Source organism: Aythya marila (assembly GCF_965140915.1).
Source record: "Aythya marila genome assembly, chromosome: 7".
NCBI lineage: Eukaryota > Metazoa > Chordata > Aves > Anseriformes > Anatidae > Aythya > Aythya marila.
The window spans coordinates 18,669,769-18,693,030 of NC_139048.1; the positions used below are offsets into that span (position 1 = coordinate 18,669,769).

The window sequence follows — 23,262 nt, forward strand, 5'->3', positions numbered from 1 at the left end:
TAGTAAGGTGTAAAATCTCACAGACTGGAAATCTTAATGTGCCTAAATGGGCCTTCTGGAAAATCATTCATCCTGGTTAGGCCTGAATGGATTTTACATTATTTTTTCATCTACAATGTTTTATGTACAGCAGTTGGCGGACTCCAGAATTCTGAAATAAGTGACTGCAATGGAAAACATCTCCTATTCTCACATTCTTTCCTGTCACTTACTGTGATGGGGCATAAAAATGCTGTCTTCCAAAGTGGAGGCAAGAGAACTTTAAGTATGGAGAGCAGGGAAAGCAGTTTTCAGACTCCATCCTTCAGTCTCAAGGAATGCATTTTTGTTTCATTGCCCTTAAGGTATGAAAAAATGAAGCAAAACATTTGCTGCTTTTCTGAGAAATTCTTAGACTGTATCTGACCAGTTGCTTTTAAATGTGCTTGGCAATAGAAGCTGGACTGGCTACAAGTTTGCACATTTGTTTTTTAATAAGTGTTATGAAGGTATTGCTCTCTATCGCAAAAGAACTGCTGACATGATAGATTCTTTACCGTATTCCTGTCTTCAGCACAGTCTGTCTCAGTTATATAGGCATGAAGAACTACATGTAACCTTCTCTTCTTACTAGGACTTTGTACTAGTGGGTGTCTGACATTAAGGAATTGTCTGCACTTCTCTGATCTATTATTTCTGTTTGGCTGCACATTCACGCATATGTTACAGTATGTTGAAAATTTTATTCACAGTCATAAGAATTACTTTTTTTTTTTTTTTTACTGTTTAATTAAAACTTAGAGACTGGAAAAGATGATGGGAAACATTTTAGCTAGCTAGCCTGCTGCAGGCAGGCTGTTTTTTCCTCACGTATCCTTCAACATGCCTGTCATAAAATTGCATTATTCCCCTCTTTCTTGTTTTTTTTTTTTTTTTCTTTCTTTTCTGAAACTCATCATAATTCAATTTTAATGAAAAGTGGGCTTTAGCATACTTAAAACATTTCTAAGAATGATGTATAGTAATCTTGGCAGGAGGAACTTTAGAGGGTAAAGTATTATTATACCCCTCTGGGAGTGTGCACATGTACAATGTAAGCTTCATGTGCTTGCAGTGAGGACAGCTATGCTTTAATATTCAGTGCTTTTGCAATGGTGTCATTGTATTTTTAATGAAAGTGCTGTTTCTTTGATTTCTGGAGCACAGATACACTATACTTAAACTGATTTCTTACGGCACTAAGGATACATGATTGTTCAGTCTCCATCCTAACAATTTGTGATCTGGTTGGCTAAATCCAGACAGACTTGAAAGGAGAAAAGACAAGTCAAAATACAGTTGACTCCTATAAGCTCAAAGAAAATTGGAGGCAGGATAGAGGAAAGATAACCATATCTGTGTATCCAGAGAAAACTCTCATATAATACTCAACAGAAATATATGTTCTGAAAGAAAATGCCCAAATGACTATGCAAAAGACACATTGATGATCTTGTAAATGCACACACATGTTCAAGTTAGCCAGAAAGTTAAGGGATATAGGAATGTAATGTGTTGTTGGGGATGATCCTGTATAGGACCAAAATAGTACTGGTGCAAAACAGAGCCCCTTAAAATTCATATGTAGTAAGGATATTAGTTACATGTCATTAACTGTCCAACAAATGCACTCCTAAGGATCTGCACTATTTGCTAATGTAGACATCTCCAAAATTGTCAGTCACAACACGCCTATTCAGAACTGATAATTTTATTTCAATCCATTACTTGAGGCCAACACTTCACTACCATTTCATAGAACTTCACAATTCATAATGGATTTGCCTTTGCATATGCTACGTTTCACAGTTAACATTTACATTCTGTGGATTAGGGAAAGCTCCAAGGCAAAGCTAGGACTTGAAACAAGTTTCCTGAAGTTTAGTGTAGTGTGAAAGAATACTGAATTATCCTTCCTCCTTGTTCAGCAGCTTTTAACTGGCCATTCTGTGTCACCAGAACACATCTGACTGTAAGAACTCACCAGCTAAGGGCTTAGATATCTGAATGCAACCCTGCAACCTTAGTTCTTGAGCAGGTGGAGGACAATAGGATGAATGTACTGGTATGAAATTGTGGGGTTTGCTAGTAGTAACTTATTTCTGTACCAGAAATATGGAGCGATTGGGGTCATCCCTTTAAAGATTTCCTGTCTAAATGAAATTGCTATTAATCACTTCTTCAAGAAGCCTCAACAACAGCAGAAAGCTATCAACCAGTCATGGCTTTCAGAAGGTCTCACCTAGCCTGAGTTTGCCAGGCTTAGGAATGAACGTTGATGTGCAACATCTCTGGAAAACGAATAGGGCATTTTTATACCAGTGAAGGTGACCTCTGACTCTGTTAGAAGATGCTGCTTATTCAGAGTCATATTTGGCTAAGCTAGTTAATTTTTCAGTACCATTGACATTGTTCAGGTCCCAGGGGCTGGGCCGCATCTAAGAAGCAACCACACAGGCCCAGTAGCAGGTGCCGATAGCAAGACTGTCTGCAACAGGAAAAGCTGAGATGAGGCCTAACAAGGGAACAAAAAATAGCGATTAAATGAGATTTCAACACAAAGGAGAAGAAAAAGTGTGAAAATTAGTTTATGGGGGGAAAAAAAGGGGGATATGGAAGAGAGAAGACATTAGGAACTGTGAAGTAAATGGAGTTCATAATATCCCAGAGGCAGCCAAACAGTCTAAAGTGCAATCTGGCTTCTCTGGTTACTGAGGGATCAACCCTCTGGCTTTTTTCTGAGTCCTCTACAGAAGGCATTCCTGCTGCCCTGTGCACAGCAGTTAATTGTCACATTGCTATTTTCCTCGGGCATACAGGGCAAACTGGGGGCATCTTTGCTCTCAACTCCTGCCTATCAGTGACTTCTCTTAGCAGGGACCAGCACCACACTGCTGGGGCAGGCCCTAGATCTCAAGGACTGCCCAGTGCAGGCTCCTCAGGCTGTACCCTCTTCAAAATCATGCTGCATGAAAAGCTTGTTTCTCTGGCTAGTGTGAGGCAGAAAAGGGGAACTCTCACAGACACCTGGTCCCCTTCACAAACCACAGCTTTGCACCTGCAGCCTCTTAGCTCTGTGGAGAGGAACTCTGAGGGCTCTGCAGCCCCGATGATGCAGCTCTGGTTTGAGGGGCTGATGTTGCACACAGCTATTCCAAAGCATGTGGGTGGCCTGCACCTTGGCACCTCCATCTTACCAGGCAAACAATAACACCCAGCCTTGTACTCTTGCAACCAAAGTCAGTAGCCCTGGAGCTGTGAACTCCTCCAGAAATTTCGAGCCCCTGAGAGCCCACCAACACAGGTGGGAGCACACCAGCCCCCATGGTGTGGAGCAATCAGAGTCACTAGCTGCAGCTGGCATGGCAGGGTCAACATTACACTGGGGAAGCCCAGCTGCAAGGAGGAGGCTCACTATATCCCTTCCTAGAAATAGGGTTTCTTTGAGACAGAAGAGGCAATTTCAGGAGCTGTGTTCTAGAAAGGTATGTGGGTAAAAGGCTAGAGTGAAATGCTAGTAAAACCAATTTAGTTTATGGCTTGTGGTTTGTGAACTTGTGTGAGGAGCCTCTGAGGCACTGTGGGGCAAGCCCTGTTTGTGGTGTGAGTCTCAGTCTCACCTCCTTGCTTTGGAGAAACGTGAGGTAAAGCTGCTGAGTTGAGCTTAAAATCCTAAGAAAATGCTGTGGGCTGTTGAGGGAGGCATTGGGGTTGGAGCCTGGTGTGCTGCTGGGCTAGTTGCTTATAGGTGCCCTGAAGGCAGGAGGAAAGAATAGCCCCAAACCGGATGGGGAAGCTTGGGGTGGATGAATAAGAGCGTGGGTGTCCCTGCGTGCTGTGTCTGGCACTAGGGAGGTGAAAGAGGTAGGGGATTATTCCTGTCCTGTTGGTAGTGGTCAGACTCCTAGCACTTTGCTATTTTGGTAAGGGATGTGCAGCGCAGTGAGCTGTATTACCAGCTTTATGCTCTGTCTCTGTCTGGTTCAGTGGCTGTGTGTATGTAGGGGAAGGTCTTAGAAACTGATAACTGGGGCATAACTCCAGAGAGAGAGGTTCAGCTCCTGCTGCTACTCGGTGGTATGATCCATGACAGAAGGACCTGGGCTGTTCAGAGGGGTGAGCCTCTCTATCCCTGTGGAGATGCCTTTTCCTTTCCACATGGGTTTTGTGGTGTATGCTGAGCTAGGTGAAGCTTTTGGCAATAGCAGTGTTCTGGCCCGGCCTGAAGGCTCAGGCAGGAGATCACCTTCTGTAGAGCAAGCCCCAAAACTTTGCAGGCAAGCGGCCATTACTGGGCGCACGCCATTTGGATTTGAAATAACGAGCCACAGCCTCGCCTCCTGGGCAATGGTTGAGGCCTTAGGAAGGAGCAGTAACACCGCTTGAAGGGTGGCTGGGCTGCCAGGGAGATAAACTGTGTGTGGGGGGAAATTAAATATTTAAAAGTGAAAAAGCCATAGGCTTTCTAATTTAGCTGTAAAACACCTGCTGAGCAAGCACAGGCTGGCAAAGAGCACAGTGGTAGCACTACAAATGCTGGCACCTCGCTCCTGGGAGGTCAGTCACCTGCTCCTTCTGGAGCCTGTATAAATGTATTCCTTTTCATTGCAAGGCTACTACCAGAATTACGTTATTTTTCCTTGTTGGTTTCCTTTCACATTGCTGGTAGTTAATAGGCAAGCACAGCAGTATAAACAGCTTGATGTGTTTTCTCCAGCTCCCTGCATAATAGGCAGAGGTAGTTTGAGGCAATGATGAAGGCCCTCCCACACCATGATGGCAGGGGGGGAACCCCTTGATGAGGGTGCAGTGTGAGCCATCTGGTGAGCTGGAAAAGGAAAGGATCCATGCCCAGGCCTGTATGTGTTCAAGGTATTTGAAACTAGCATGGGGGAGGGAGGCTGCTGCTGACAGTCCTTCTAGCGTGTTTGCCTTCAACAGAGCTTCTCTGTGCGTGTCTCATGCCCAAAAGAGAGTAAATTTGTCTTTATGAATAGCTTAATAGGGGAGATACTAGGTGTTCTCTGGAGTTTAAAAAAGTTGCTTGGAGTATCTTTCCTCTTAACGCATGTAATTAAAAGCACATTATGCTTTTAAGTTCACATTTTTTTGTGAACTCCTTGAAGTTAACAAACAAAAACTACACCCAAAACTATGGTGTGTGGTGTTAAATTGGACTCGATGATCCTTCTGGGTCCCTTCCAACTTGGGATATTCTATGAAGTGATGAGGAAGCTGTATACACTTGTTCTAAGGTGAAGTGGTTACGCTGCAGGAGAAAGGATTGGATCAATCATGATCTCTGGGAGGACTGTCAGCAGGGAGTTTCACAGTCTAATGCTTAACCTTGTGTAGACCTCCAAGTTAGGAGAACCCCTCCCTATGGTATTAGCCCATGACATCTTATACAAACAGCCAAATAATTTGTGTACTTGTGTTCAGATTATGAGACATGTAGGAGTAAGAATTCCTGGATTTTTTTCTAGCTCTGTCTCCCAAATAAATAACACTGTCACTAAGGCAAGTCACTGAGGGACCTGTTTTACAGAGAAGGGGACAGGTGCTGTTTGCACATGGAAAACAGACATAACAAGTGTTGAAATCAACATGGAGCTGTTGGTGTAATGCCCTAAGAGTAGTGTAGGAATGAATACCTGTGGTGATCTTTGTATAAGAGAAATGAGGTATTGCTGAATATGGGTAGGTTTTATTCCTGAAAGCAGCTGGCTGACATTATCACTTCAGTGTTACTGACAAAAGGCCTTGACGAAGTTTTCTCTACTCCTGGTTACCATTTTCAGTTCACAATAATTTGGGGAAGTGGTATTCTAGGGAGTGTGGCAGACAAATGTCTCCGGTTAGTATAAGATACCAGTGACGTTGGCATCCACTGCAGCATCTGAAGAATATGGACCAAGTACTTGGCATGTCATGGGTATTAATATTTGTTATAAATGCATTGGTGAATGCAGGGTATATGACTAACTTGAATTATTATGATGCAGCAGACCTATGTGCTGTATCTGTAGTGCTGAAGAGCTGCAGCCTTGACCAGGATCCCACAGTGTTTGGTGCTGTACAAGTTTAGTACAGTCCCTGCTCCAACATGAATGTGATTGTGGCCAGTGTGTTTTGTCTGTCCCTCAGTCCACCATGGCTAGGAACACTATTTAAAATGAAGTCTTAAATCCATACCCACTGGGAAGATTACAAGAGGTTTTTACTGATTGTGGAGGGGGCACAAGCTATTTATTCAGTCGTCTTTCTGTGACCTGACTTGACTCGCTAAAATAGCAGGGGAAAAGAAATCTGAGATGACTTCCTGGCATTCCAGAGAGTAACTATTCTTATAAAAAGGTCTGAGCTTGTCAGTGAAGTGTGGGAACATAAGGCTGGGTGGATCAGAAGGAAAGAGTGGTGTGGGTGTAGGGAGAAGGGAGTAAGACTTCCCTCTTCTGGCAGCGGTGAGCTGTAGCTCAGCGTGGTTGCCCAAGGAATTGCAGAGCTTTGCCAGCAGCAGGGTGTGAGTTGAGCAGTGCTTGTCAGGTAGGCAGTTCTAACTAACCAGATGGAGATGATGGACAGTTTTCAAGAGATGCTGCCAAGGTTCAGTGGGAGCGGAGAGTGGTGCTTGGCTTTGCTATGGTTCTGTAGCCCATCGTGCGTGCTTTGGTGGTGAAGGCATGCTTTAAACTGACTCAGCAAATGGATATGAACTAAGTGGCAAATGGATACGAACGAAGTGCTGCTTTGTCCTCTGAACAGTCTGCTGCAGTGGTTCCAGTTGGGAACTGTCAGTGCATGGTGCAGACCTGAAAATGCAGACCTTTGCAGTAAACTGGTTTCTGTACTTGGGCTGTCCAATGGTATGGTCTGTAACAGATTTTTACAATAACAAAGGACATAATATGTTGAATTTAGGATTCTGAGCTACTGCTTATGGCATTTACCTATCTTTGTGTCTTCTTGCTAATCATATCTTTCTCTTCTGTTTTTTTTTTTCTTTTCTGAAAACAAACAGAAAACCAACATTGAATCTCTCTTGATAATGAAACTAAGCTGAACCTGCTGTCTACTGGGATAGAATAGCATGAAATTATAATGGACTGGCTATCCATCTTCTTTGTGTCCCTTTCAATGCTTAACAAATAAATAAAGCATATGAGCATTACTCAAGTGACTACTGTTCAATTAATGGCAGGAGCTTGTAGCTCTCTAGCCTTGTCTGAAGAACAGAGTATTACCTAGCCTTCTCCAAGCCGAGGAACATACACACAAGGCAATGCTGAATGGCTTGCTTAAAATATGATGTGCAGCAAGCTATGCAAAACTACTTCATCCTATTGGGATAGGAGGCCAGTGTTAGTGAAGAAAAGGTTGTAAGAGTGATGAAAGGCAAAATTGAATGGTTGGGCTGTGATGTATTTTGTGCATTTTCTTACAGAGAAGCTAACACATGCTGCTGCTGCATGATCAGTAGCAAACTAGCTGGTACTGAAAATAAAACAACCATTACAGACCCCACGTTGTATCTTGTGTTGAGGGTTAAAAGGCCAGTAGTTAGGGTGCTAAGTGAATGTTGTCTTTATTCCTTGTCCTTTCACAGGCTTTTTTTTTTTTTTTTTTTTTGCAGGGGCTTCGCTTACCTGTTGGATACACATTTTCATTTGCCTTGTACAGACAGGGCTGTGCTGTTACTTCAGATACACTGTGAGCAGTAGAACTAAGATGAGAATGGATGGGTGCAACAGTTAAGGCTTAAAGTAAGCCTTCAGTGAAGAGCCATTATATTAATAGTCTGTTACTATAATGTCCAAAAGTTTCACTATCTATTGTTCTACTGCATGTGTCTCTGTCCTTAGTCCAACCTACTGGGTCAGTAGGCAGATCCTGTCTAGTGTCTTCATTTGGAGTAGTTAGGGATGTTTATATATATGTAAATATCCATTTTGGTTTGGATTAACAGCATGCTTTTGAAGCAGATCTGATTATTTCTCCCTAATGTAGAATCAAAGAATTATTTTGGTTGGACTTAAAGAAAATAATAATGGACTTAAAGAAAATAATAATGGACTTAAAGAAAATCTCTGACATAAGTATTGTGTGGGTCATGGGGGACACAATCTGTTCCACCATGCATGTCTGCTCCCAGTGTGCTGTACTTTCTACTTAGATCTAGCCAAAATAATGTTAGCATATTTCACTGAAGCCACGACCATTTGGGTCACTGTAAAAGATAGCAAAGATTCAAACTGATTGCTACCTTTGTTCAGCCTGATCGCCCCAATGCCTCGTTTAGGTGCACTAACTGCATACTTGTGCAAAGTAACTGATGAGTATAAGCAATTCTCCTGGTCATATTGCACAGGTCACTGGAGTATAAAATAACTTTTCTGATTTAGAGCATGCCTTATACAGAGCTGACTGTACCATTTGTAAAGTGGTGAAAAGCCATGGCTGTTGTCTTGAACTACACAGAAGACCAAGATTAATTCCTTTATGCCACTCAGAAAGCAGCAGCCCTCAAACCAGTGTCTTGCCTTCTTGGTTTCTGATGGTGTTATGTAAATACTGTAGTATAGGGAGAAGAGTTGTTCCACATGTTCTAAAAGGAAATGCTGCATACTTATTGAAGATGGATGCGAAGATCTAAGCCTGCTCTGACTCTAGGAAGGTTATAGGCAGCTTTGAGTGCTGCTTTGCCTAGGCTAGTAAACCTTGGAAGAAGCCTGAGCTCAGGGCATGGCAGTGTTAAATAGTTTTCAGTACCTGAAGGAGTATGTATAGAACAGCAGTGTTGTGTGGGTGTACTAACCTGCTAGCTAGCAGGAGATCTTGCCTTCTGTTTTGCCAGGTATTGTCAGCATGCTTACCCTTAAAATATGCTGGTATGTAGAATGTATGCAATCTAATGCTTCAGAACTTTTTGGCATGTGCACATGTTATCGGTGAAGGGGCTAGGCTGCTCAGCAGTGAGTATCTTCATTGTATCTTTACAGCTGGTATAGCTTAAAAAACAAACCAAGTCTGGGCTGTGAAATATTCCACAGTACAGCTGTGGAAGCAGCATCTCCAGAATTTTGTATTTTATCTGAGTTTTTCAGTTGCAAAACCATGCACCGGTCCTGCCCAGACATGTTTGGAGAGATGATGAAGTCCCAAGTAGTTGCAATACAGTTCTAAATCCTCCAGCTCAAGTGTGCTGGTTTATATGCAGTCATTCTTCAGGCTGCCTCTTGTTCTGGTTGATCTCTGAGCCCTTGTGGCTGGGTCTGCTCGCCAGGCCCCTGTTGGACTCTGTCTGCAGTCTTTCTGTTCTGCAGCTGGTACCCTTGGGCAGGACTTGCTTTATTCAGGGACCTGCTGGTTTGCCAGGCACCCTGGTACAGCTTTAGTACATCTTTTCTGAAGTCTTACTTTGGTGTGAGCTTGCATTAGTGCTTCACAAGGCACCAAGGAAGGGTGGTAGAATGCAGCACGTTGTCTTGGTCTGTATAATCCTGGAATATTCTGTATAATGTTCTGAATAGAGAGGTGTAGCTTCATTCACTAAAACTAATAGAGCACAACCTGCTGTTATGGCAGTACTCCTAAATGTAGTATGTGTCTTCCAGGTCACAAAATGTGAGCAAGCACTTGGCTGTGCAGCAACCTCTAGATTCAGTGCAGACTGCTACTCTATTTGGCTTCAGAGAACAAAAAGCCATTGCCAGTTTCTTTAAACTTATATCCTTCTAGTTGTCTAAATACATCTTATCACTGATCACCTAGACAATTCTGTGATTTCAAACATTGTTCCCTTAATGTCTTTACTGTGTTTCAAGATGATAAATTCTCAGGTTGTTGAGGAAGTGTCTTGGTTTCATTTGTGCTTGCTGGCAGTGGTATCTCAGCAATCAAATGCAAACACAAATACAGATGTGTACTACAGACAAAACAAATCTGAAGCAAATATTTTTTTCCTACAACTTGGTGAAAAGAAATGTATCTCTTGTGTTGTCGGGGCTTTTTTTGACACTGTTTGAGTTAAGTAAAAACTGAGAATATTGCTTATAGTACGTAAGATCTCTTCCTTTTGTGGCTAGTGTTTTAAATACTATCAGAAATAATAGCTGGTGTCACTATGTCATTAGTTGAAGGAACATTAGAACGAAGTGCCTTCACTGAAGGACAATTTGTCAGCCAGACTCTGTTTAATGACTATTGATTTAGTTTAATTGCTTATGAAATTTCAAAAGACCACAAGTTTAATTGATATTGAAATTAATCAAGTCAATGCAATTCAATGTCCCTGATTTAGCTAGGTTCTCAATGACTGTTCAAATCTGTAGTGGTCTGAGCAGGGGAAGGAAAGAAGAAACTGTCAAATGTTTTCAGTCAGTACTGTGCTCAGAAAAGGGGAATGGTGTGGGTAGAGAAAGGAAGAAGTGTAGCAGAGGAACTTACCTGTGTTGATGTGCATGCTTAAGATAGACAATCAAAGTGATGAGAAAGTGGTGATGTGTATTGCTCAGAGGCAGGTCTGAGTGGCAGCGGACTCTTGTAGATGTCTGATATTCTGGTAATAGGGCGAAGAGGGAGAACTGAAGAGTAACTTTGCATCCCAGCTTGGCCCTGTCTAGATAGGGATTCCCATTTCTGTAAGGAATGGCAGCATGGCTCCATCTGAGTTGGTCTGTCCACTCCTTGGAATAATCTTTGAGTTTAATAGCAAAGGCATGGCAGTCAAGTGTGGGGGTTTTGAAGAGCTTATTTGGTGTATCTCAGGTAGTTAGTACAGCAGTCATTGTTGCTCATCTTTGTTCACAGTGCCTACTCCCACCTTCATCTAGCCAAGACAACATCCATATGGAACATTGCAGACCTTGCAAATACTCCTGCAGCTGGAAGCAATTCTGCTTCTTGCCATTTAATGATTCCTGCCATCTAATGGTTCCTAAAAGAGGTTTGGCTCACTGTTGTTGGCATCAAGGATGTGGGTCTATATGGTCTGTAATAAACTTGCTGGGTTGTAATTGTCATTTTTCCTGCTTCTGAGTGGGTATGTCCTGTAGCTGGCATTTCAGTACTGTTGCTTTGTGCAAGTGAATCTTAAACCTTTCTTCCAGGGGGAGCTTGAATCCTTTCTACATTGATTTCTGTTTAGTGCTTTTCTGTGTTTCTGAGTCAATAATCAATTCATGAAAATGTGGAGAGCAAAACCAAACTGTTTGGAGTTATTGAAAAGGCATTACTGGATTAGAACTCTAGAGTGTGTAAATTATTTGCTGAGTTGTTGTATGCCTGATTTATTGATTTGTTTTCTTCCTTATGCTTTGCTGATTCCATAATTCTGTTAAATAGATGAGTACTAAGAATATATATATCTACCATTAAGAACAAGGGGCTTGATGTACTGGATCGGATTATCAAAGTAGGTATTTGATCCAAGCACTGTGAGATACCAACTCCTTTAAAGGCAGGCTGTACTCATCTGAAAACTTTCTTCTGACCTCTCTATGCAATTATTTTATTCCATGAAGCATGCAATATAAACGTCAATGCTGTTAATAGCCATAAATAATTCCTTCTTCTAAAAATTTGTCTGGTCTGTGTTGTTGACTTACAGATGAGGTTGCTAACTATCTCCATAATGAAATAAACTATTACAGTCATGACTAGAAGCTCTAAGGAAATGAAAAGCTAAGACAGCATGAAGAATTAACAGCCATAGCAGTTGACTAACGTGTGGTGCTGCTTAAAATAAAAGTATGAGGATATACATCCTCTAGTGTCTGATCATGAAAGCCTCAACTCTTCCCTATAATAAATTGTTACTAGGCAGGGCTGTGCAAGTAACCTCAAAGGATGTGTGAAGGAAGGCTCACTTTGGGTTATGACAATGCTGAATGATGTCTTCTGTTAGGTCTTTGTCAATATAGATGCTATAAAAAAGGTAGCTTTTTTCCAGTTAAATCTAATAAATCTGATTTGCGTTGGGTAGGAGAGGGTTTATATAACTGTATGCAGACAGGGAATTTGGAAACTACTGGGAATGACACAATCTGGAAGGTGCTGAGGTGCTGTAGTGTGGAGGTGACTGAGGTGCTTCCTGAAGTATAGATTTTGGTGCTATTAGACTAAATAGGTTAATTTCTAAGGCATTGTCCAAGAAACATAGTTCCATTTGGAAAAGCAAATTCTTGGGATATTTGTAATAAGGTATGTTGTAAACATGGATGTGGAAAGGAACCTGGGACTGTTACAGATAACAGCTTGGTCCTTGCTATAAAACATGGCCTGGGATGAGGAAAAGGCTGTTCCTTCAACTAAGCCCTTATATACCTGTGTAGTAGAGATTTAAATATGAAGTCTGCTTTTTACTGCACATGCACGAAATGGGATCCTCTCTTTCTTGGGAGTGATGGGGGGTAGCAGGCAAAGTTGTATGTGGTACTTCTATAATCATCTGCTAGAGGGCACTGTGTTGCCAGAAAGGGATGTATGAAGGCATGGAGATTTCAGTTAGCTTCGTGGAAGGCAAGCAATTCTTTACATACTTTGCTAGAATGAAAAGTCCTGTCAGAGCTAAGACTATAGTGAGTAAACTTAGTAAGAATAAGCCCAGATACGTCAGAGCTATATATTTTACATACATACATATATATATATGTAAAAATAAGTGTTTGGGGAGTACTGGGTTACTTGAGCAAATACAAAGTTTGCTGGTAGATCTCACTAATGTGGAACTAATGCTTTATGTGAGTTCAGCTTAAATTCAGCAAATTATTTTAGCCAAAAATAAGGGAAAGATAACTCAGAAAAAGCTGTAACTCTCTATCAGCATGTCTTACATCATTTCAAGATTTTAATTAATTTTTAGAGTCCAGCTGAAAACAAACTTCTTACAGTAGGCAATAGGGTTCAACCTATAGCTTTCTTGATTGAGGCATGAGACAAACTTTATTGTAGTGGAACTCACCCTAGGAACTTAAAGAAATGGAAAAAATCTGCATGTCAGACAAGGTTTCCCACTGAGTTTTACACTTAAAAATAATAAATAAAGTGATGCCCTCTTCCTATAAAACTGGAAAGCTGTCAGAGGACAGGCTGACCTCCTGTGGGGTGGTTACAGGAGAGGTGAGCAGACTTGCTCTAATGAAGGAAAATGACCTCAGATAGTAAATAACTTTTTTTATAAGATACTTCATAACTTCATAAATTCAAAGGAAGTAGAAATGGAGAAGACCTATGAGATCATGTAACCTCTCTATGCTAGAGAGCTCACTTTTTACTTGCAATATCTGATTATCTGCTACTCCAGACTAGTAGATTTGTCCCTTTTAAAAATTTCCATTGTGTTTTTTCTGCTTCAAAGTCGGAAAGCTCAAAAGGCTCAGGTGACTTGAATCATACTGTATAGCTATGTTACCTCTATGTGCCTATTCCCTTTTTGAGTCATTCTCAGTTCTGACTTTATCAGTGTGTGTTTGTTTCCTCCTGTGGCAGCTGGTGTCACTGACCAACCAACTCAGTGGCAGTAAGAATATTTCATTTTAGTATCTCCTGTTCTCTTTTCTGTACTCTCCTCACAATATCTGCACATCCTCTTCTTTTGGATAGAGCAATATTGTTGTTCCCATGTACAGCTGGGGGCAAGTAATGACTTGCCATGAAGGAAGAGGGAGTAGGAGCAGTGGAGGTACTGTGCTGCCTATAAGATTGTTGCAGCGAGCAGTACCAAAAGGTTGATGTTTGATTTGTTTTGCTGTCACTAACTTGAATGTACACCCTTAAAAGCAAATTCCTGCTGAAAGAAGGAGAGTGCAAGTAGTGGTCTGTTCTCTTGGTTTGTTCTCATCCTTATTTCATTATTTTACTTTCTCTGTAATTGCTTTTTCAGCCCGATCAAAGAGTTTGGTGATGGGTGAACAGATTGGGCCTCCCTCCAGACCTTCCTCTCCTAACCCTCAAGAACGTGTGCTGAAGTGTGGCTGGCTGAAGAAACAGAGGAGCATTATGAAGAACTGGCAGCAGCGGTGGTTTGTGCTGCGTGGGGACCAGCTCTTTTATTATAAGGATGAGGAAGAAACTAAACCTCAGGTAAGACTATTTTTAGAACTGTACAGTGTATTGGCTGTTACTTTATGTGGGTCACAGTCAGTACTTTAGTTTGAGACCTCAGTTCAGTTGTTCTTAGCACTGAGAATGCTCAAAGCAAGAGATGTTGCAAGGAGACCTAGTTACCACATGGATAAGTTGCAGAGTTTGGGAGAACATCAGAAGTTATTTATTTACCTACTGTGGCATGCTGAGCAACTCTAAAACAAAACAAATTACCTCTACCTGTTGTTAACTATTTGCCATGTAACCAGTCAAAACTTTCATTACTATATACGTCTCACCAGATACAAGGCAAGGTGTTAAGTATAAGGCATCACTTACACAGTACACTGTTAGTATTTCAGGGAGGCTACTTTAGTAAGAGCATAGTTATGTGAGAGAAAGGTAGGAATTGTAAGCTGTAAATATGCAAAAGAAATTGCTGTCACTGTCAGGTGTAATCGGAAAGGTGTAAAGTGGATGGAGCCCAGAAGTGAAGGAATAACCTTTTTCTAGGTTGTGCTATTGAGAAGAGGGTTGAAGACAAGAGTGGTGAGTGTGTAAGTAAGACGAAAGACAGGATTGCCATAACCCTACTTTATTTAGTGGAATAGTGCTGTAAATGGCTTGAAGTAGCCAAGTTTGGGCAGCCCTTATCTTTGACCATGAGCAATTGCTGGAAGCTGCTATCGTCTTCTCCTGCTGAAGCTTTTTCTGGCTCCCTGAGACTTCTTTCCTGACCCATTGCAGTCCTTCAGTTCTTGTCTGCTATTGGAGAAAGATCTGAACAAAGTTCAGTAGTGAGCTAAATATTATTTTATCATATGTAATGGTTATTTTTGCAATATGAGGTCTATCGAAGCTTATATGTTCCATCCAAGTGAGGAGAGCATCTAGCAGTTAGAAGTTGTGGCAGCTTTGCAGTAGCAAATATGGAATGGTTTGTCATATTAACTCATCTGCTGGACAGCATTGAGCCCCCTAACACCCTTTTCTTAAGGCTGTATCTAGTACTTCATCTGTAATCATTCAATAAATTTGTTATCTGTATGTATAGTGTCTCTCTAAATCTTTGTTTTTATACTCAGCTGCTTTCTACAGCAACATACATGTATTCCACTGGCTGGCTGTCCACCATTGGTTAAGAGTTTCCCTGTCTCTTTCTCCGCTCCCACTGTGCACGATGTTCCCCCCAAAACTGGTCAAAATATGATCTAGAAGCCAGTACCACTTTGGTTCAGCTGTCACCAGACTTACAACTTTTGAAGCGTAGCATGAATTCCTGACCAGTATCAAGAGCGGAAGGGTGGAGTGAAGTAGCCTGGACAATTTTTCTCTAGGTAGCTGGGCTGTATTTCTCTATTTTATAAGGCAGTGGCACTCTTGGTTTTGCATGTGATGTTATTGACCTGTTCCTTTCCAGGAGGCTTTGCATAGTCCTCTGAGCTGGAATGTGCAGTCTGCTTTCCTCCTTGCCTCTCAGGTTGTTGTTGACTTGCAAGGGAAAGAGGAGCTGGAATGAGGTGCTTTGCAAACTTACTGAGAAAATTGCAAAGTAGGCCAGTTTAATGGCACAATGTTCACTAACCTACAGTATTTGCATTGCCACAGTCCTCTCAACACAAATGTTTCAAATTCCACTTTTTAGGATTGTATCTTCTGGCAAGCCCATAAATGCAAATGCTGCACCACAACAATCTGTGTGAGGAAAAAAGTGTACTTAATGAGCAGCCATTTAACCTGTTCACTCTTCTCTACTTTCAATTCACCTAAGCCAGTTCTGTTGAAAAAGCACCGATGTGAAAACAGTTTTTCTTTGTCCTAGACTGACCTCCAAATCTTTCTATGGTCATCTGTGAGGCTGGAGTTTGACATCAAGAGCTATGGTGTTCCAGATTGCTGGGGCAAGAGTGAAGAGCCTTGCTTAGTCAGCTGGGCCTCATTATTTCCCATTGTTAAGCAGAGCGATGTGAGCCAGCTGCTTAGGGCTAGCCTGTGTGGGTAGAGTGTGTGGGTTTTGTATGCCAGCATGCAGGACTTGAGAGTGGGCTGTAATGTGTTTTAGTGTGTTTTATATACACCTGGGAGTTATTGCTGTTCTATGCAAATTTTGAGAGGAAGGAATTTAGGCAAGTATTTGTGCTGTCTGTGTCTGGAAGGAGGAGTGTGTATCTGTCAGCAAAAATTAATTTAGCAAGCTGGGGAACAATTTGACCTTCTTCTAGGGGGAGGGAGGCCATGGGAGGCAGACTTCTGTTTCTCCAATTTTGCTGGCTCACAAGTACCACAATTCAGTGACCTTGTGACATACTGTCTGCAGAACTCAAGGACTGAAGATACGTAGAGGCTCGTGTTGGTCCTCTCCCTTTTTTGGTTCCTCCACCGGATCATGACACAGCTTGTACTGTTCCTGTTCTGGGCCAATTGGATATCTCAGTGGTATGTCTGGTAGCCACATGCTTGTCATGTTCTTCCTTCTCTCTCCTGTCATGATCTCTTGGTTTTGCTCACTCTTGCACCATTTTCCTCTTTGTCTGCATAGCATTGTCAGCTGCTCCTGGATTTTTAGCCTGGTTGGTTGATGATTTGACAGGCAAGGGTATGCAAGCATAAGGCAGTTCTTGCAGAGTAAGACCTGTACCTCCTTAGATATTTGAGTGTGGCTCAGAGCTCCGAAGCCCAGTCTCCCCAGCTTGCTAAAACTGTTCATTAGTGCTGCATGGTTTTTGTACTTCAATTCTAGAAATGGTGGATGTCTTGTATAGTTTATTCTATGTCCTGCTGATTGGGAGATTTCTGTAGGGATCCTTATCTTCCTACAGATATCAGACACATCTGGCGTATCTCTGAACTCCCATGAAACTCTTGACAGCAGTCTCTAGTCGTCTTTAACACTTCTGCATATGTGAAAGCCTTAGTCTTGACAGATGACTATTATACCCTAAAATGACTTAAAATCTCTCCTTATGTTGGACAAGCAGCTGCTAACAAATCACTCATGTTTAAAGCTTTTCTACGTGATGCTGTTTCTACTAAAACACAGGACTGATTTTCTCCAGCACAGGAGTGTGGGTGTGGTTGTATGTACATATGTGTTTACATAAGTCTCTGATATTTCTGAAGGCCCTAAATAACATCTAAGATGAGCCCCTCCCAGGTTAAGATCACAGCTGCATGTAAATTGGTTTGGGCTCTCCCTGGTTCAGTTCACAGCAGTTTAAAACACAGTATTTCTCCCTCGCAAATCTCTGCAGCTCTTGGACTAATGCAGGAGAATGTTAACTGTCACCTGCAAAGCAGAGTAAACCATGCACAGCAGTGTGACAATGATTGATCCTTGCTTGACTCCTCTTGTATCAAATAAACATCCTGAAGATACCTTAAGAGGAATAGGTTAGTTGATCGCTAGTCAAATGTCCTAGAAATTATTCTGTGCTCCTTTGGAAGATAGCATCAAGGGAGTTGATGGGGAATCTTTACTTGAAGGAGTCTTCTTTTTGCAAAATGACTGATTTTAAAAAATGGCTCTCATTTATAGTTATGGTTACTGGTTCTGTATCTAGGTCTACCCAAGCATCAGAGTTTGAGACCAGGTATACCAAACTAACTTCTCTGTTATACATGAAGGGGAAATGAATATTTGCTGAGAAGGACCTAAGAAGACCTGTCATTTTGTTCTTGCACCATGGTAGAATGCAGAAAGCAATGAATTTTGTTCTACTGGGTACTCTGACTTAAGAAATGACAACCATTTTCCCTAAATGTTGATGCAGCATGTTGATATTGCTGTTCTGATATACTAGTAGTGCAACAAGAAAGCGGAGTATGTTTTTTAGAGGTGGGTTGCATTTACTTTTATCTGGAGCTCAGAGAATTAGAAGAAACTGACAAAAAAAAAAAATCACGTAGAACAGATGTGTTGCCCCTGTGAAGAATTTTGTTGGGTAAGGATGCCCAGGATATAGCAGCAGAGGTAGTGTATTACTTTTATTGATCTACAATAAGATTTGCATAGACTTCAGTGAATGTTGTTGAAGATTGCTAAAGAATTTAACACTTGAAGCTGCTATAAAGATCTCCACAAGAAATATTTGTGCTCAGTACTCCCATTAAGTGCAGGGGAAGGGACTTCTCTAACATGTTGAGATACTATTTGCTGAAATCACTGGGTTTTTTTCTTCTTATAAAGCAGACATTAGAGTGGCTGCATGCTTAAATTTCTCTTTCGTGAGCTGATATGAAGGGGAGGGTATGGTTTCTTTGCTGGTCTTGGTCTAAATCCTGCTTTGTTTTTTGGTTGCTTGTGCAGTATCTATTACACAGGAACTATGGCTGAGGCTTTCAGCCGCTGCACCAATGTAAAAGCCTTGCTGGTCTCTGCTCAGGGTGCCTTGATTTGAAGTGTTGGCTGGTGCAACCGGTTTCGTTTTCCTGAATGAATATTGTGCTTTTCAGAACGATTTTTGAGTTGTCCCAGGGATTTCCCATCTGTGGCTAAGTTACTGGCTCAGAGCTCAAAGAAAGAAACGATCTCAGGCAAGAAAGAAAGCCTCCTTTGACCGTGGAATAAGAAAAGCTTTCAGGACCTCACTGTATCATCGCTGGAGACTAAACTTCTTGATGTTACGTAGTGTAAGATGGTATACAGTGGGTATAAGACTAATAAATATTAGTGTAAGAGTATAAAAGAAATTCTTAATTATGCATTTAAAATGGTTGCTTTTACAGTATTAAGTTGGATGGTACGAGTAGAGGGTGTACTACAAACTACAAATGAGTGTCCTTTCAAAAGAAAAAAGAAAGCAGTAGGATAGCTAGAGGAAGGGAGTATGATGTTGAAGAGCTTTCAAAGAGAAGAGATCACCTAGCTGTTAAGAGAATTAATAACAACAATTAAATGATAATTGAATAAATCAAACCATAGCAGGGCTACTTAAAATGTTTAGGTCAGCTGTATCAGTTTGCCCATAGGACAGCAGATATGTGCAATAAAATGTGTTTATTCTTGCAAAATAAGATTTAAATTGTAATTAACTCTGTGCTGAGTAGCAGTAGGGTAACTTGACGATAGAGTAGTAGTCACCATGCAATATTTGCATGTGTACACAGCGTGTTTAGTTTGCAACTTACTGATTGGGAATACTCTTACCATGCACTGAGCATTGCCCGAGCGCATTTATCTTCAAGAATTCCTTTAGTTAATACTTCTCTAACTCCTTGCCGCTTCATATGCCTTTTTTTTTTTGTGTTGCTGGTCTAGCATCCAGTTTTTTCTGTTTTAGAGAACCACGTTTAATTGTAATAGTGAGGGAATGCTCCTAGGTTAAACATAGTGCTAAAGATGATTAGTTGTCAATCTGGAAGCACTACTCAGGATGATTTTCAGCTTCTTACCTATCTATATCCACAGAGCTAGTGGGTACATACTTTGCACTACAGGCATGGATAAAGCTTCCAACTGAAATAAATTTCTTCTTATTCAAGTTCTTCAGTATGTCTGTAAAAGATCCTTGCAGCATTTGAGCGAAGTGCTTTCCTAGTTGAAGTGGTATATTAGGCAGTATATTTCATGTAGTCATTGTTTTGACTGCCAGGCCTCTAACCAGAGTCATTGAACAGAGGGAATGTAATTGAATAAGCCAGACAATGTCCCTGTACTGCTGCCTCCTGATGAGTCAGTACAGGCATTATAGAGTGACAGACTGCCTGTGTAGTACCATTGCCATCCACGCACTCATTATAGCCTATTATTAAACCACTTGCTACAGCTGCATGCTAAACTGTTATGCATAAATTTCATTGTTACTGAGCACAGAAATGTTTTTTTTTTCCCCTGTGAGCCTGAAACGTCCATGGCAGATGGATGAGGATGTTGGCAGCATCTTGCATTTTTGCATCTACCTGCTCAGTAATTTGATCCATCATTATGGATAGACTTGTATGTAAAGGCTAGAGAGACTTGAACTTAATGTAATCTGTTGCTCAGGACCCTGTAAGTACTAGCAGTCTTCCTACACTGCAAGTTGGGTACTTACCTGCAATGGAGGCTTCTGCATTCCTCACTTCTTGCCTTCAAGGTAATTTGATTTTGATGACCAAAGTTCAACAGCCCTGGTAAAACTGTGACCCTTAGTCTGCTTAAGGGTTGCTCCACCCCCCCACACGCCTTCTGGCCTCGTCACACCGTCCCTCACTTACTTAGATGTGAAAATTATCTGCAGCTCTTCACGGGGCTATTGCAGCGGACCAGTTTCTGCTTTGTTCTACTGCTCAAGACTGTAAACTTCAGGGTTTTACAGGCAGCCAATGCCCTCATAATAGAATCTGGCATCTGCCACTTTTCCCTGTGGTCCTTGGAGTTTGTATGGATAACAGATGGGATTTGGGAACCAGAGCCGGGTATGTTGCGGACAGAAAAAGACAGCGCTGCCCTGACTTGTCAGAGTAGGTTTTGCGGTGCTGGTACTGAGAAGAAGCAGGTGCCTGATTCTCCTGCTAAAGTAAATCCTGCCTGGATGACAGAACTAGAATTTCTTGAGGGGACAAAACTGAAGAACCCGTGACTCACTGAAACCTTAATTTGTTACTGTCATTGTCCCAGGAGTAGAAATTGTGTCAATATTATGATGCTTTAGAAGGAGGGAATAGAGCTACCTGCAGTCAACAAGGGTGCTAAAAAGCCATTAACCCTGGGTGACAGGAACTTCTGTAAGGTTCCCTTGAGGAGTAACCCTTTGAAAGGAGAAGCTTGGGGGAATGTAAAGCTGAATTCCCATCTGCTATTTTTGAGAATGTGATGCTAAACTCTTTGCTGAAGCCCAAGAACTTATTGTGTCTCTGAAATATTCTATAGAAGCCTTAAGTTCCCTGCTCCAGGCTTTTACTTGTTATTGAGTGGCAGACCACCTTCTCAGTTTCCTTTTTAATAGGCTACTAGCAGAACATGATATTGCTGTGCTGCTACTTGTAGTAGTTTGCTAGTTAAGCTCTGTCCTGGAGAATCTGTTCTGTTTCTATGTAACATTGAGCAAGTTGTGGCTACTAAAACACATTTTATTATTTAATAGATATGGTATCGTTAGCTTTTTTAATCCTCTGAAAGTTCTGCAGAAACAGTGCTTTGGGTATCTGTTAGCTGTAGTGCACCAAACTGTTCATATCAGTGGTTGCACGGATGTGAACTCCATGTATATGGGAGAAAACTATTAGTGATAAGGACTTCTTTGTCCAGTGTAAATGTTACCACACACTTATTATTGGAATTCAATTTTGAATAGCATGCTACTGGACTATATCCTTACAACTCTTTAACAGTTGTAAAATTAGGATTTGCATCTGACCTGCTTCTGGGGAATGAAAGGACAATGATGCAGGCATGTCCACATGACTCAGGAAGACATTGTGTCCCCGAGGAAACTTCGTTACAGACCATGTGGAGGTTTTAATTGATCAATATTAATCAGGCCTTTGAGCTTGTGTGCAAAAGCTAAAACTATCTTAACTGAAATTCCCATTGATCTTCTGCCTGCTTGATTATTTATATGCGCTCTGGAAGCAGGTCACATTCTTATTGCTTATCTGACAAGGTGAAATGAGATTTATGCTATAACACTTCAAGATAGAAACCTTAAACAACGTCATCTTGTTTACAGATGTAGTATTGCCTATTTTTATGAAAACATGTGCCTCCAGGTCCTTAGGGGGAATTATAGACACTTCTCTTGAAAACAATGCTAAAAAGATGGAGCTGTGATTTGATGTCAGGAGAATGCTATGGACTTCCTGATGTGAAGAGGAATTACTTAGCAATTTTAGTGCATCACATACTGTTGAAACTATGTGCACTTGTGTGCTGTAAAACATAGTTGCAGCTGCACAGTCCACTACATCAGACTGACTTCTGTGCTGAAAGCTAGTGTGAACTTGCAGCTATTGCTACTCTAGAATATTTTCTCAAGTGCTCCCAGTAAAGGAGGAAGGAAGGACTGACCTGCAAAGAGCTTCTGATGTTCCTAATAACTCTGCTAAAGTGTGTGGTGTGTAAAATAGCCCTAGGTTTGCTTCTGCTTGAAGGGCAGGAGGTGGCATGTGCCCATCCCCAGTTTCCTGGGGAGGGGGGAAGCTACTTTGCATTAATTATCTTTTTCCACAATTGATTTGGTATGATAAAAAGCTTCAGTATATCTGCAGTGGGACTGAACTGTGCATGCCAGAAAGCAGCTGAATTTTCTACAGCATGTTCTGGCTGCTGGGCTACAAAGCTGAAGATCATTTCCTTCCCCAGTTTGGAATAATTTGTGATGCACCACCATTCTACTCATGTTGCCTTTTCAGTGTTTTCATGTTCTTTTTGGAGAGTCTTCATCCTATCTTCTAATTAAAGTGAACCTCAAAATAAAAATGTAAGACAACAGGATTGGGTAGGAAGTTGCTGAAATATTGTTCTGCTGACTTGTTGCTTTCTCTTCGTTTTATCTAACAGCTATTCTAAATAAACTACTCAGTATGAACTTGGGTACCTTCCAACACTGTGCCCTTCTCCAGTCTAACCTTTACGCAATGTAGGGGGCAGGAACTGAGCCCTGACACTCCATTCTGCAGCAGTATTTGCAGGCTCTGCTAGAACATTAGAGCCACACATAGTCACTGAACAGAGATAATAACCATGTGATCTGCCTGTAAAAGATCTGATAATGGGACACCCAAAAGGGGATGTGAGAATAGCAGGGCAGCTGCATGTTTAATACATGGGGAGGTTATAACAAAAACTTGGTGAATATTTTTATTAATTTCACTGAAAAAATGGGGAATGCTACTGCGGTTGGTAACAGGAACTAACTAGCTGTTAAGTAACACCAACATCTCCTGGCAGCTGGGTATTTTGATGCTTCCTTATCATCAAGGTGTCTGCATGTTCTTGCACATCTGTCCTCTAAGATTATCCACAAGTCTTCTGAGCACTTCTTGTCAATAAAAGCCACCTACTTGCTGCCTGTTTCCTCTTTCCAATCCAGGGTGAATTTTGCAAGACAAAGGAACAAAGCTGTACTTGTATGTGTAATGGTATAGCTGAGGCTAGACACCCTACTACTCTCTTCTGCCCTTGAAGTCTGTGAAACAGTATGAACCTTACACAGCTCCAGAAAACTGCTCTTTTATTTA

General features: G+C 41.4%; 1 protein-coding gene across 6 annotated transcripts in view; it reads left to right on the forward strand.

Annotated features, from left to right (window-relative positions):
• ARHGAP22 (Rho GTPase activating protein 22) overlaps positions 1 to 23,262 on the forward strand; it is a gene marked incomplete at its 5' end in the record, with an annotated part of 145,886 nt that overhangs the window by 2,302 nt on the left and 120,322 nt on the right. For all 6 annotated transcript variants that reach the window (XR_014317964.1, XM_082765336.1, XM_082765338.1 and 3 more), the window contains one exon: positions 13,901 to 14,100. Coding sequence is in view for 5 of the 6 variants with exons in the window: in XM_082765336.1 (XP_082621462.1) it covers positions 13,901 to 14,100 (200 nt within the window). The remainder of the gene's footprint in view (positions 1 to 13,900; positions 14,101 to 23,262) is intronic.